Here is a 16702-nt window from a genome sequence, read left to right as displayed (position 1 = left end):
TTTTATACTACATATTTTGGCAATTTTAATTACATATATATGTACATATTTTTGGTTTTTTATTACATATTAAACCCAGCCCTAAAAATAAATTATATTTATATTATTATAGTTTTTACTGTATATATACTTACATTATGTATTAAACAATTTAACTGTTGAATTTATCTTGATTTTGAAAAGTTAAATCCTGTATATAGCGTCTGTGTAATATGCAAAGCAGCAAATTGCATAAAATATAATAAGTTTTAGTAACTGTTTTAAGTTATCGTCGTCTCAGAATGAAAAGGTTCTAACGTAATTTTTGTAATTGTTGAGGAGAACATTTTTAAGTTAGCCCATACCTATCATTCACGTATGAATTAGAACCTTTCCATTCTCTGTATCTCATTAAACAATCTACGGATCGATACGATTTCAGGATTGACTTATACAACAAAAAATATTAAATAATAATTTGCAAAAAAAACATTTTTCAAAAAAATTGGTTTAGAACCTTTTCATTCTGAGACGATGTTATAACAGTTAACGATTAATAATTATTTATTAATTTGTTATAACTACCTATTAACATCATTTAAACTTATTTTTAAAAATACAAGTCTTTTGGAGCCAACATCAAGATTTTATTTCGATTTCTTTTTGACCCTATTTATAAGTTATAACTAAAAACCAGATTTATATGTTTTTATATATTGTTACTGAGTCTATGCAATCTTATTAGAGTAAAAAATGTGGATGATTCGTTCAATTCTCAGTTTGTAGAAAAAATGGATTAGGGAATATTTAACCCATTTAGCATATTTTGGATATTTTGTAAATTGTGAGAAAAATATTAATTTATTATAAATTTTAATATTATTGGGGTACCCTGAAAAATTTATTTTGAGCATTTAAATTTTTTTTTTATAATTTTACTAAAAATAAAACAGGCAGTTATAATATTAAAAGTGGCTGTTCAATAAACATAGTTGCTAACCTGCAATGTTTCCAGTCGTTTTCATATACTGATAAGATCAACATATATTTTAAAACGTTTATTAAATATTTAAATGTTCAAATTTTGTTTTATACTTTTGTAATAACTTATTTACGTGAAGGTTGATTGTTAATTTTTAAAATTAATTACTTAAAAAAAATTTTAAAAACTTATCAACGCAATGGCTAGAACTATTCAACAAAAAAAACATTGTTTTAACAGTGGACAAAATAAAATTTAAAAAAATGCATGTTAAAGCATATGTTGATGTTATTGAATATTTGTTTTTTTTTTTAAATTTTTCAGAGTATATTATGAGAATATTTGAAGATTTTTATAGAATATTAGTGTCATATATTAGGTGTTTTAAGAGAATATAAATCTGGTCTTCAGTTATAAGAATATTAAATAGTGTTTATTGATTAATTATGTTTTCAGTTGATTTAATTTTTATATTTAACAATTATACTTTATAACTTTTTTCCATTTTCTAAGTATCAATTTATCATAACTTAAAAGTAAAACATACAGTGTTTAGTATTATTTATTTTAATTTAACTCGACTAGTTATGATTTAAAAAAATTCAAGTACAATATTTTAATATACTTAAAATTGTAACAGTTTTTAATATATAAGTAATATTTATGTAATGTTTATTATTATCATACTTTACTTATGTTTTGTTTCAGATTGGTTTGAAAGGTGGCTTAAGGGAACTGGTCAAACATTATGATAATGATGTATTTGGTAGACGTAAAGCAGTTACAGAGAAGTGTAAAGAACTGCAAAAGATTATTAACCAGTTTGTTGAAGGCGTCAAAAATTCACTTCATGATAAGACTGTTGAAGAAACCTCAACAAATGAAGTTATTACCAAGGACAGTTTTATAGTTAAAGAAAATAAAACAAGCTGAATCGAAATCTACAATGAAAACAAAAATCTTCTACTGAAGAAAATGCTGATATTCAGTAAATAGAACCTGTAGATATAATATATTGATATTTTTACAATACTAAATTTTATTTCATGTTTGTTTTTTTCATTGTATTTCCAAGATTTTTGGGATTATAGGTGATTAAATTAACTGAAATTATGTTTTTAATCTTCTAACATTAATGCCACATGTTAAATATCTACTTTATCTATCTAGTACTTTGTCTTTGAATTCAATTCAACCTTATTCTCGGTGTTTTTCTTACATACATTTATGGATTGAAATGTTTTTGATTAGTAATAATTATTGATAAACTAGAATTTTAAAAACTTATCGATAAACTGAGTTTTCATGTAAGAGTATTTCCTTAAAGAATGTTTTATTATATGTTACAAATTATTTTTCAAACTAATGAATATAACAAAATCCTGTTTCAAAATATATCTTTATTTATCTATATCATAATTCATAACCAATAAATAGTTTTGAAATGAAAAATAAACATTATTTTGTTGTGTGAGTAAAAATACTTACTTTTAATTTTTTAAATAAATTACTTATATAAATAAAAGTTAAATTCTAAAATTTAATTTAATTCAAACATTTAATATATAAATAAACGCACACTCTTATCACTAATAATAAATATTACTTAGATACATTGAATAAAATAGTTGTTCACATAAGTTTAAAAGTTGCAAAACATGGAAAATTGTATGTAAAAACTGTTTTCCCTGGGACAACTTTTCTCGTACTATAATAATAAGTAATAAATAATAATAAAATAATCAACATTTTACTAAACAAAAAGAAAAACTTTACTTATGTCGAATTATTAAAAATTATTATTTCGACAACATGAATGTAATTAAAGTTATCGTTTTGAAAACATTAGGTTCTTTTTTTGTTTTTGTTTAAGTTTTTGTTTTTTTCATTTGGTTATTAAGAAATATTGGGTTGTGCTGTCAAAAAATTACATTTAATGTTAAAAAAAAAATTTCAAAGGGTCTCATAAATACCCCTTTAACTTTTTTTTTTTGACAGCTTTCACTGTAGTTAATAAAGTTCAAATGTTCACAATATCTCTATATTTATATAATATGTAACCACAAAATGTAATATGTATAAAAACTATATAATAGAACAGAACTTGATTGTTGTATTGTACAATTGATATTATTAATCCTTTTAATACATTTGATAAGTTGGCCACATTGTCAATCAATTTTTTTTGGTCAATTTCTACATCTTTTTCTACAGCCATCAATAATTAACTGATCCCAATTTTCTTGTTTAATGTTTGATCGTAATTTTGTTTTTATGATCTTATATTTTGAAAAACTCTCGCACGAAACTTGTATAGATGGTAAAATTAATATAAATTTGTAAACTATGAATAGAATACAACACAGATTTGATTAAAAAAATAATTTTCAAATAAAAAAACTGACAGTTTTATTGACCAGGCAATAATTCACATTCAATTAATTCACTTTTTCTTTTTGTTGAACGTTTTGCGGCACCAGATAATAATTTTCCTTTATGCATTATTTTATTTTAACAATACACAATACACAAACTATAAATTATAAATAACAATATACCTAATATGATGAATTTTTCAATCCTAAAAATAGGTCTTATAAATTGATTATCATTTTATTATTACAAATGGTTTTCATATCATTAAAATAATAAAATGTATATTATAAAAAGATATATTGGATCCACTGAGCACAGAATAAAAATTGTGTTTATGCATGATTTATGCCTAATAATTGATAGGTATACCTATTAAAATGTTGCTCAAATAAATATTACATTGTGTAACTGAAATACTTTGAATATTTTCAAATGTAAATGAGCAACAATTGTTAATACCAATACATTTTATTTTGTGATAAATTATTAAATAATATTTAATCATTTTAATAGATTTTTTTTTTTAATTTCATATTAAAATAATATTGTATTGATAATATATGAAAATGCACTTCTAATACAAATATAAAAAATTTGCATTTTTATGGAAAAAGAATAGCTAAATATTCAAAATAAAAATATTGCATTAAACTTCTAATATTATGATATGAAACAAATTTATATAAAACATATCTATGTTTTGAATTATTGAAAAACATGCAAAATTCTAACGTCCTTAGATCTAAATATATTATCTTATCAACGTAAAATTGTAAGAAATTATGTTTAGATTAATTAGATCTAGTAGGTATCGTTGAATTATGGCCCAATTTAAACGAGCAAACAAATAGGTACTTGTTTCTTATTAAAAAAGTAATCATACTTATTTATAATATTAATAAAAATAATAATACTAGTTATATATCGTTAATATTTTGGTATAATTATAAGAGGGATGCATTAATTTTAATGAAATAAGTGGAGGGATGTAAATTATAAAAAGTGGCGTGATGTCATCCCACGTATCCTCCAACCACGTCGATCACTGATTTAATAGTGGACGGTTTAATAATGCACACCGTCGGTGGTTTGAATCCTGGCCACGGGCAGCATCGCTCTCTGGGCAGTCAACTGTTTAGACTGCGAGACTACCATCCTCAGCCGGGCACGGCAGAAACCTACGGGTACTCAGTTGGAAATTCTGCCAAATAGGCGTTCGAACTAGGCATTACTTCTACACAGTTGTTTCACTCATATTACATTAATCTCAAAATAATTGGTACGATAATCTGTCAAAACTTATTACTTTGGACTACAACATGTAGACAAAAGTCTACACAAAAGGCGAGAGTACTAGACATAAAATCACTCACTGTCTTTTTATACAACAGTGCTAACAGTGCTAATTATTTGGAAAAATAAAATAATTGATTAATCAATCTATTAATCCATGGGGCTCTTAAATGTTATACATTTAGTGATAAAAAAAATCAATACACTCAATAAAATTACCTACAACTGTTAAAATGGTACTACTGGGAGCATTCACCCTCTTGCCTGGTCCTTTTAAAATGCATTAAACATAAGCCATCGCATTATAACAAAATTAAAACTGTAATAAATATTAATTTTTTTAATAATCATTACCTTTAAAAATATCATTGTGTGTATAAAATATAATTATGTACTTCAAAAGTTTCAAGTAGGTACACACAAATAGTATTTTTAAATTAGGTACAACAAAACAATTGAAACTGTTACTCTTCATTTATATATGAATATCTAATTTTCTACATCTATGAAATCAAAATATCTATAAAAAAAACTGTTTAAATATTTTTTGATTTTTTGGCCATAGTATGAAATACTTCTGAGAAACCTTATTTTATATAAACAATCCTTAGCTACAAAAATTGAACATTTTATTCATTTTCAACTATAAAATAATTTGAAAATGTAAATGATCTTAATAAATGTTGTCAACATTTACCAATTAACACAATACATTACATATACGTAGTCTCTATTTAGTAAAATAATCTTATATATATTTATTTAGATTACATTTAATTAGATATCTTAATGAAAAATCAATGCTCATTTCAATAACTGGGAAAAAATAATACATTTTTACAAGCCATGTAATGATTAATAAAATATGGCGAATGTTTTATACAAAAATTATAGAGTTTATGTGAGAAACCAAAAGGATAATGTATTTTATAAATATAAATATAACTTATTTATAAAATTTTAGTGTTTTTTAACACGTATGAAGTGATTAAATTCAGAATGGTTTTTGTTTTTACAAAAAATATGCAGCGTTTCTCAACTTTTTGTGACCTTCTATATTGTCACCAGGATTTCCAACAACCTTTTTGTAATGTTAGCATTAAAAAGTTGATACAAACAATTATAATTATTATTGTATTACAATAAAAACAATAAGTACTTACTCTAGTAGAATATGATGAAAAATGAATGAAAAATTTGACCACCAACAGGTAAGAAAAAAATGTAACTCAACTTTTTTAATTATTACATTATACATTTACTTACCTATGTCATTAGTTGTTATGATTTTCTATTGGCTATTTCCTGTGTTCAATAATATTTATGATTTTTATTATTTAAACAATATTACTGAGTATTTATAAAGATATTATAAAAAAAAAAAAATAACTTAACTTAACTTAAGTTAATAAGTTAATTCAAAATGTTCATATAACTTTTAACTTAACTCAGTTAAAAAAAAATTAGGTTAACTTTTAACTATTAACTGAGTTAAAATGTTTTACATTAACTTAACTTAACTCAGTTAAAAATTATCATTAACTTGCCCAGGCTTGGGTATATACAATGTGAACATAATACATAATACTAGTATGTACGATGTGTGGATATTAGATACTGAGTGGAACAATGAATGTATTGATTTTACAATGATGTTTTTTTTTTTTTTTTAATTTTAAATTTTTTTGTCTGTAGTCTAAAGTAGTCAAAATAATACTTCGATTTTCAACTTCAGTATCTTGTTTGACGGGAAAGTGAATATTGTTGTTGCATAAGAGAGGTCAAAATGTAAAATTCTCAGTAATTTTCAAAAGCGCCGTGAAAAAAAAAAAAAAATGAAGGTAAAACGGGAATTTTTACGCAAAATCGACTTTGGTTTTTGGTGTAATTTTAAAACATATGAAATTTTCACTGGTTGTTTATATTTCCATTTTCTATACATGATAAAATTTTCAAAATATTCAGATTTGGTTTGAACTGTTTACAGAACAGGGGCGTACCCAGGAATTTTTCAAAGGGGGGGGGGGGGTCCAAATTTTTTAACATGTAAAAAGTATAAAAAAATTATATCATTGAAAAACCAACAAAAATGTTTATTCATAAACTCTGGTAAAAGAAATAAGCATAACACCGTAATCTTACAATTGAAATATAACTTAATGTAATAAAATATAATTTTTAATAGTTTAAAATTTTAGTCTATGGGGGGGTCCAGGTTCAAAATATTTTAACTTGTTTTGAGCTGTTTACGGACAATTTCATATTTCAAAGTTTTTTTATATTTTTTTCTATGAATATCAATAAATTTTATCTGTTGGCCCAAAAAGTGTAAAAATTTAATACAAGACTCCTGATATATTGTTACAATAGCAGTTGAAATATATTAAAAATACATAGGCACAATTTTTTTTTGTAAGCATTTAAAGATTTAATTTTGACAAAATTTATCAAATTTAAAATGGAATAGTTATTAAATTTATAAAATGTTCAACTTTTAGGTATATCTAAGGATTAAAAATTTAAAACAAGATTCCACGTAAGTAATTCTGTTACCAAAAAATCTAAAAAAATACATAAGCACAGTTTATTTTATAGTCATTTTAAGTTCAAATTTGGATGAAATTACATATTAAAAAACCTAGAATAACTATTTTAGTTATTTTGTTGTGATTGTAAAATATTATTCGTGGTCCATGGGTACTTGAAACTTCTAAAGTACCTATACTATTTTATATCTATGATAGTATCACGATTTGTTGTTGATTTATAACGCGTTATAACCCTACCTATAGATATTGTGATACGATTAATTTGGAATTTATTATAGGTCAATTATTTTTTTAATACCATAGATATAAGTACCTAACCTATATAATATTTCTTATACCTAGACATCTACTTGCCCACCTTTTTTAAACTTACCTATAAAAATAGAATCAATTAATAAAATAAAAAAATTAAATAAAAATGTCCGGGTATGCAATGTGCATTATCTACTATAAGGGGATTCGATCATGTCTGAGTTTTTTTCTACCAAAATACTTATCTTATATCAACTGTACCGTTTATCCTAGTCATGGGATATTCGAATAAAAGATAATTGATACTTTTGACAAAAAAAAAAAACAAAATTATTATGTGTGTTGTGACTAATTGACGGAGGCGAGAGTGCTAGCTATTATTTTTACTAAAAATATATAAATATTTTAATTATGTCATGTTTGTAGGTGGGATTGAAACATTTACCCCCCATCCACAAACTAAAAAAAAAAATGTTGGCTTGTATCATAAAAACCTCTCAGTTCAACCATTATTGTAATATTGTGATCTGTAATCTGTTTAATGTAAGTAGGTGCATGTTAAAATTTACTTTTTTCAAGTAGATTTGTAGAATAAAATACTCAAAATTGCAAAGTTCAAAAGGTTACTACTTTGAAACTAACAAATTGACAAATTGACAAATTATGATTGCACCATTGTTCTTAAACCACCGAAATAAATGTCAGAAAATCTTTAGAAGCTAAACTGCATTTTCTATATGTATAGGTTCTATCTAGATTCGTGGAATAACCTTTCTTTTTTTTATGTATCGGCGACACTGGCGCGTTACGTTGAGAACTGCAAATTACGTCGAAATCGTGATTCGTGGAATAATTTGGGTATACACAAAATCCCGAACTTCAAAATGTTTAACCTTGGAACTAAGTATAACCAACAAATTTTGATTGCACCATTATACTTAACTCGTTGAAATATTTTTTAGGTTTCGCGTTTCCGAAAAAAAATCCCAAAAATCTGCTGATAGCTAAACATGCACTCAGTGGCGTATGCAGGATTTTTCAGTGGGGGAGGGGGGGCTTGAAAATTAGTTAAAATTGTATTTTTATTTTGTCCAGTCTAATAATTTCAGAGGTCTATTTGAGGTATTTTAAAATGTTTGTAACGTTTCCACTTTTATAGTAGAAAAATTGCTCTGATCATAAACATCGATGCCGGATGTATGTTTTTGGAAGCGAATTGGATCTAGTTGATACTTTTATAGGAGGTCGAAATTGAAAATGCTCAGCGCTTTCTAAAATAATTGGAGAAAAAAATGAAAATTTATTTAAACTGTTTGGTAATCAGCTTGGTTATACCGTCCTCGTTTGGATTGTATTTGATTAATTTAAATTTGTTTTTCTATAAATGTCAATAAAAAATTATTCGTTCGGTCACAAAGCTTAAAAATTTAATGCGTAAGTTTTTATTATAGCTAAAATATTAACGATACTTAGGCATCATGGTTATGTTTTACAAGTATTTAAAGTTCAAATTTCGTCAAAACCACAGTTAATTTGTAGTTCAAAACTTATAAAATATTATATGTGTATAGCTAAGGCTAAACAATTTGATACAAGGTCTTTCATACAAGTGATTCATACCTTTACCTAAAAATTACAGATGATTTATGAAAATTGGTATGCAAATAAATTGTTTTTTCAAAAATGAATTCATTCTGATAAGACATTATTGAAATTATATGAAATTTACGTCTTGCTTACTATAGTTGAGAGTTGAAACTTGATAAATATTTTTGAAAAAGTAATAATAATATGGACAATGTGGGGGGGGGGGGGCAACAGTATTTTTCATTTATATCGGTATTGCCAGCTGTGATCGATCAGTTGAATCTAAAAGTGCCTTGCAAATTAAAAACTCTTACTATTGCAGAAAAACAAAAGGTTCTTGAAGTAGTGAATTGTGGAAGGAAAAAGAAAGAAATTACCGAAGAATTTAGAATACCAGCCAGCACACTGTCTACTATAATAAAGAATAATAAAAAACTTTGATTTAAACTTTCCAACAGACCGGAAGAGGAAGAGAGGCCCTGATTTTTCAGACGTAGAAGAATGTGTAGTTAAGTGGTTTAAGCAATGCAGAGATGCTAATGTCAGTATCGGAGGTCCTATTTTAAAAGAAAAAGCAGACAATTTCGGATAATCATTAAGCCACGAACAATTGGCTTGAAAATTTAAAAAAACGACACGATATTGCTTTTAGAAAAGTCAGTGGTGAAAGTGCAGCTGTCAGTGATGATGCTGTAAATTAATGGAAAATAAATTTGAGTGAGCTACTGGAAGGATATAAACCATGTGATATATTTAATGCAGATGAAACTGCACTTTTTTTACAAATATAAGCCAAATAAAACTTTAACATTAAAAAATGAGAATTGCAACGGTGGTAAACATAGAAAAGAACGACTCACACTATTATTGGCTGTTAACATGACTGGTACAGACAAACTAAAACCTTTAATATCGGAAAATCGAAAAAACCTAGGTGATTTTCTGGTGTTAAATCATTTCCTGTTGTCCACACAGCAAATAAGAAAGCATGGATGACTAGTGAATATTTTGCAGAATGGCTATTACGAATAGACAAACAGATGAAAATACAAAAACGTCATACTGTGTATAACTCGGCTATATTATAATATATACCGTAATGCAAATTGCCAAGGACCACACTACCCAATTCCGCCGACTATATATGAGCTGTCTACTATTATAAGGTCTATGCATAGACCTTTACCACAGACCTATTAACTGATGGACAGCGTAATAGCGCATTCCACTCCAACCTGCCATCAATGCTAGGCAATCATATAACCATATTATAACTGAGAGAGAAACAACAAAATGTAGTGAAGGAGCACCGCATAAAGAACTGTATACATTTTACTACTTTTTTTCTTTTCTCGCTCACTCTATATCGTACCTACCCCTGACTTCTCTCTATAAGCGCTGTCCACCGGTCTATTAGTTTATAGCACGATTATAAAGAAGGATTCTTTATAATTGTGGCTTAATGTTTATTGGTCTATATAATATACACCTACTAATATGACTATCGTATAAGATCTATTGCTGTCATAGATAATAAAGATATCTGTGATTATCTATGATTTTTGTCCATCAAAATAGATAAGAATACTGTTCTTATCAAACTTGACTGTTATCAGTTGATATCTTATTGAAAGTTTATTCATTTTTTGTAGGAATTTTTTTCTGAAACAATTTTCTCATCAGTTATGTTGTAATATAATATATTTTCATTGTTTAGTCTTTTACTGAAGCAATTTGGAACGTAAACACTAATTATAATACAACTGAAATGTTTAATTTCCGCTGACACGCTGTGTCGTGTTAAAATGTGTCGACTCTGCCAGATGTTGTTCAAACTTTAGGTAAGTACCTAGGTATCGATAAAGCAGAGTTTGAATTTAATAAATATGGTTGAACCAGCATACATTTTAGACTGCTTTAATATTTGATTGAATTGTTTATTAAAATAATTAATTTATAATAGGTCATAATTTATTAGTCTATAATATTATTATGACGTATAATAATATAAACATTAAAAGACATCATAAATCATTTAATTAAAATACCTATAATATCATGATATTAATATGTATATCATATTAGTATGTAATTCTAAGAATTTGTTGATTTGCATCAGTAAAATTGATTATTTTTTAGGGGGACTGTTATCGGCTATTAGTTAGCTATAAACTCCAATTCGCTAATTCCCAGTTTGTACTTTCCGCAAACAATTGTTAAAGACGACAAACTAAGAAATTTTCTTACTAATATTGTTATTGATGTCCATTTGTTCCTATTCATATAATTGAATACTTTCAACCAAGAGTAAAAAATACCTTAAGAATGCTTACAATATAAAAATACCATGTCCTTGTAGTTTATATAATATAATTGCAAGTTCTAATATTTTTTCTGAGAAGTATATTGTGTTATTTACTAAACATTTATACATATTGTTCAATACAGATAATATTCAAGTTTAAAGATGGGATGCGAGTGTGAGTTGTTAAGTAGTTACTCATGTACTAATATAAAAACTTTGTAGCTTTGTTTTTAAAATGTTTAAGTGTCTTACATGATATTTTATATTATTGCAACAAATGAATATAAATATCTTATAAAAGTTTAAGTGAATCACAATACTGTATTAAATATTTACAAGCTAAAAATGCTTAGATACATTTTATCATACATAATTTATTATGATGAATAGCTGTAATCTAAAGTGCAGTGTGCTAAATTATCATAATTCAGTTTTTATTCTGTAGGTCCAATACTTATTGTTATTTAACTGGAAACTAAGATGAAAAAACTATTAAACTTAACAGTTTATTTTTACTAATTTTATCAGTGGCCTTATTATTATTTAACATTGGGTTGCATAAACTATTTATTAAATTTAATGGTTCACTAAAATTTAATGGACCAATCGTGGGCCACTAAATCTTGTATAAGGGAATATAAGCTCACTATTGATTCATTAAATTTATTAAATGTTTAGTGTGACCTGGAAAAAAATACCCAACCAATTAAAAATAAAAATCTTATACATATATATGTTGAAGAGTCCATGTCTTGATGCTGTGTGTTGTTGGTTGCATTTATAGTTTATTATTTATTAGATAGAATAAAAATCACTTTAATTAGTATTTTGAAGAAAAAAAAGAACAATGAATAATGGAAGGCTAATAAATTATAAAGTAATGGGCTAGTATGATTTGATTAATGATTATCCATTGATATTTATCTTCTTCCTCAAATATATTGCAAATTAAGGCATTCAGCACCTACTATGTTACAAAAATCAATGATTGAGTAGGATGATAAAGTTATAAACTATAATATAATAAATCAAATTCAATGTTTACTTTTTTTAATTATTTAACTAATATAGGTAATTATCAAATACAGTAAAACTTCCGTTAACGGTCACCTCTATGTAACGGTCAATTTTTTTGGTCCCGTCGAGTGTTATCCTAGTGTTGTCCTACCTCTGTAGGACGGGCACCTCTAAATAGCGGTCATTATTTACAGACCCTTCGGTGACCGTAATATGGAAGATCTACTGTAGTAATGATATTCTAGCATAATATAATTATTAAAACTAATTATAATTGGTACTAAAAAAAAACAACAACAATTTAATCATGAACAATATCTAAGCTATACAAACTCAAAAGGCAGTAAAAATATTTGTGTCACAAGGAATAACTTTTTTGTTTAATTTATCTATAAAATATGTGTCTTTAATAGTTCATACTATATTGACACATATAAATCTATTTATTAAAGAATTTAATACTTTTATTTTTTGACATTGAAAACAGATAAATTTAAAAGACTTTTAAGTTGTTGCTAGAATCCAGGAATATACAAGTGTGAAGCAACACATTACACAACTAATATAATCCATCCAAAATTGTTGCAATGTTAATAAATACACAATTAGTATATTACTTTAATCATAGAAACAATATATGCATAGCAAATAAACATATTTATGGAAAAATCATAGAAGATTATTATTATTATTATTATTGTTACTATTTTCACTTGTATTAAAAACTGCAATGGGTTCAAAATTAAGTAAAAAGTTTAATTTATACATTTAATTTAGTTTTTAAACCCAAACCTTTAAGAGGACACTACACAAACATTTGTTATTTCCATCTTACAAGTGCGTAACATAGGAAATTTTAAATTAAAAATTGTAAACTGTTTGTGGAGTCCATTAAGATGACTCCACACCTGCATGTACTGTCACCGTCTTACAAACATACAAAATATCAAATTTGAGTTCAGCAGATCCAATTTTGTATCATTAGCTTAAATATAAGGGTGAATTGACCTATTATCAAACTTATAGGTAAAAACATTATCTGTGTTCGGTGTTTGGTTTCTTACGGTGTAGTTATAAGTATGTATTTAAGCTATTAAAATATAAAATACTAACAACTCGCTTGAAAATTAAAGTATTGTAAAAAATCAATGAGAACAGATAGTGTTTTTACCTTTAAGTTTGATCTTAGGTCAATTAATTATATTGTTATAATTTATTTATTGTTGTACGATTTTAAGATGGAGACATGTGTGTGTGTGTGTGTGTGTGTGTGTGTGCTGTGTAGGAGTGTGGGGTCTTTTTTAAAATGACCTTAATGATTTTTCAATTTTCTCTAGGGTAAAAATATATCTGAATGTCGTGGACACCTCTGTAGGCCCCTTCAGCACGTCGAATATAAAGTTCAGCTCATCCGCGAAGTATACCGTTTTATTATTATTATGTTATCTATATTATTTAATTATAATTTATAATGTAGTATCGACCATAATATATATAGTATAAGAAGTATGTTCAATGATAAGATTACGTAAATTTTTTTTAAGGGGCAATTTATAGTTTATAATATTATGTGCAACCAACAATAAGCACAAGGTGACGTCACGCGTATACATTTATTCTTAATATGCAATGCAGTATGCTCAAAAACACAAGGCGATACACATGCGCGAACTAGAACAAAAACACCGTTCGTGTTGAGCATACTTCTTATACATACTATGGTATCGACACTCGACCTCAATACCGTGTAACCAAATTACATTTTTTTATTCACACTTTTGACTTTCGTGATATCTAAATAGTTAGCCGAAGACCATTGACGTCCACACGTTTCACTCAAGGAGAATTAGTATTTTCGATCGTTTCACGAGTCTTGGACGATTAGGTGATGAGTGTCAGAATTTTCAAACCTCATTTTTAATACAACTCGTCGCCGCTGCATGGGAGTGTTACGGTTCAGATTCAGACGTGTGACCGCGACTATTGTGCGTCCGACCTTCCTATAACGGATATGATATAATTTTCTAGATATTTTATTTTATTTCATGCGTCGTTTATCTTTTATTCATAAATGATACCTAATATGAGGAGTATAAAAGATTTTATGAAAACTTTTAAAACAATTTTAAAACTAAAAACTAATTTTAAAAACTTTTAAAAATGTTATAAGTGATACACAAACATTAGTTGTCCGAGTTAATAATAGCCAAATCATCGAAGAAAAATCAACAAATATAATATTCTATGTAATTAGAAAATGACATATAATTAGAAAATTGTGAAAGTTCATAATCTTGGACATCGATTCTCTGGCCCTATAAATACCATTCCAAACTCACGTAATAACCAAAATGCATGTATACAAAATTCTTTTTTAATAGTACCTAACAAAATTATCCATACATAGGTGATAGTTTTATTCACAATAAAGAATTATGATTAACCCTTGATGCACAATCCTCGAAAAGAAAAATTTCTCCGGTTGACGTAACAATAAATTATAAGTAAACCTGTGCGTCTGTGTGGTGGGAGGGGGGAATTGTAAGGATTTACAAGTTACAGTACCTATGCGTCACGAAAACGTGCGGATGATCCTAGCGCCTCCAATGGCGTTTTCGTGGCGCGTACTGTAGGACGTAAGTTACTGGCAAGTGGCAACATTACTTTGGATGATGCTACTCTTTCCTAAAAAAAATTATATTAAAGTATATTACTATGTCTCATAAGTAATGAGTCAATGATTAATTTTATTATTATTTAACTTCCAAGATAAAAGCATAAAATGTATTAAAGGATTGGGCCTTTTTATAAGAACAAAAAAACAATATGTGTTTAAGTGAAAAACATTGTTGTAAACGATTGGTATATATAAGTATGTAACATAAATAAACCAAATACACTCGAAAAAACCATGTATCGTGTAAAATTTATAATCTGCAATTTATTTGTAAAGGAGTTGTATAATATGCTTCTATGTATGCATCTAATGTACACAAATAACAACTGTAATAATAATCTGTCACTTCACTACTTACTTTAGTGTTCTAATACATAAATGTACATTGTATCCTATTATTTCTATATATTTTAATATAAAGTATAAATTATAAAATATAAATTTCTCACCAATAACATTATTTAAGGCAATATCAGAAATTTCAATTTAACATTTCAATAATATACAAATGTGTAATATTATATTTGATTTTTTTCAGATTTGGTACCTACATACTTTATCATACTTAAAATAAACATTATGGATGTGAAACCATATACAAGTAAGGCATTAATTACTGCAGAAGAAGAATCATATTATGTAAAAGAAGAACTAGATGTAAAAGAAACATTTGTAAAGCGAGTTAAACGCCGAGGGCGCCCAAAACTCGTATCTCAACAAACACTGTTCTGCCCTCCGTTTATGGTCAGATGTGACAACGATCGACCACATTTCAATTACCGTACAGTATGGGCATGTAGAATTTGCACCAAAATATTATTGAGTAAAGCTGCCGCTATAAGCCATGCTGCTATATGTAAGCTAGCCATTACAAAAGAAGAAGATATTCCAATTGCAGATTTGAAGTAAGATTAAGTGGACATTCCTGTTTATTATTTACAGTTAAAATATTACAAAATGTTTAAAATAATTGATTAACATTTTTGTTTTCTAGTGATATGGAAAAAAATATGTGTTATCCGTGCAAATATTGTGATAAAAAAATGCGGAGAAAAGTGATCTGGCTAAAGCATTTGAACGAACATGAGACACCAGATTATGATGAAAATAATTGGGGTGTTGATGATATACTGATAAAAAATTTGAAACGGCCAGACAAAGTTGTCTCAAAACAAATGAAACAGGAACCAGACTTTAATCCTTCCACTTTATATTATTAATAACGATGAATGCACTGATTGTATAATGAGTGTCCTTTTTTTGGATCTATACACTTTTAAGTAAAAACAATGTTTTGATTTTTAACTTTAAGTAGTATATTTAAAAATGTAATTTAAGAAATATATTACAATATTAGATTCTGAGTGGAACGATGAATGTATTGATTTTACAATGATGTTTGTTTTTTTATTTTTTTATTTTTGTGTCTGTCATCACAGTTTGGGGCCGTAAAACTGCTTTGATTTTCTTCAACAGTATCTTGTTTGATGGGAAAGTGAATCTAGTTGGTGCATTCGGGAAGTCAAAATTTTAAATTTCCAATAGTTTTCAAAAGCACCGTGAAAAACAAAAGAAAAATTAAGGAAATTTTCACTGGTTGTTTATATTTTCATTTTCTATACATGATAAATTTTTCAAAATATTTTGATTTGTTTTGAGCTGTTTACGGACAATTTCAGTTTCCA

General features: G+C 26.6%; 2 protein-coding genes across 2 annotated transcripts in view; both read left to right on the top strand.

Annotated features, from left to right (window-relative positions):
- Positions 1-2342, top strand: part of LOC100571902 — an 8400-nt gene extending 6058 nt beyond the window's left edge. Inside the window, exon 3 of the mRNA XM_003242513.4 lies at positions 1670-2342. Within this exon, the coding sequence (XP_003242561.1) occupies positions 1670-1894 (225 nt within the window). The 3' untranslated portion in view covers positions 1895-2342. The remainder of the gene's footprint in view (positions 1-1669) is intronic.
- An 8300-nt stretch (positions 2343-10642) lies between these two features.
- On the top strand, positions 10643-16387 carry LOC100571991. Its single transcript, XM_003242514.4, has 3 exons — positions 10643-10859; positions 15556-15922; positions 16012-16387. The coding sequence occupies exons 2-3, from the start codon at positions 15597-15599 to the stop codon at positions 16235-16237; spliced, it is 552 nt and encodes a 183-aa protein (XP_003242562.1). The 5' UTR covers positions 10643-10859; positions 15556-15596; the 3' UTR covers positions 16238-16387.
- Positions 16388-16702: the final 315 nt, after the last annotated feature.

This window comes from Acyrthosiphon pisum, chromosome X, assembly GCF_005508785.2.
Source record: "Acyrthosiphon pisum isolate AL4f chromosome X, pea_aphid_22Mar2018_4r6ur, whole genome shotgun sequence".
Classification (NCBI taxonomy): domain Eukaryota; kingdom Metazoa; phylum Arthropoda; class Insecta; order Hemiptera; family Aphididae; genus Acyrthosiphon; species Acyrthosiphon pisum.
The sequence above is the reverse complement of the archived record's forward strand: the minus strand, read 5'-3'. Positions and strand labels throughout refer to the sequence as shown.

Coding starts and splice junctions, on each gene's coding strand:
- LOC100571991 (XM_003242514.4), top strand. CDS start 15,597: ATGGATGTGAAACCATATACAAGTAAGGCATTAATTACTGCAGAAGAA. Junction 15,923..16,011: donor ATTCCAATTGCAGATTTGAA/GTAAGATTAAGT, acceptor TTTGTTTTCTAG/TGATATGGAAAAAAATATGT.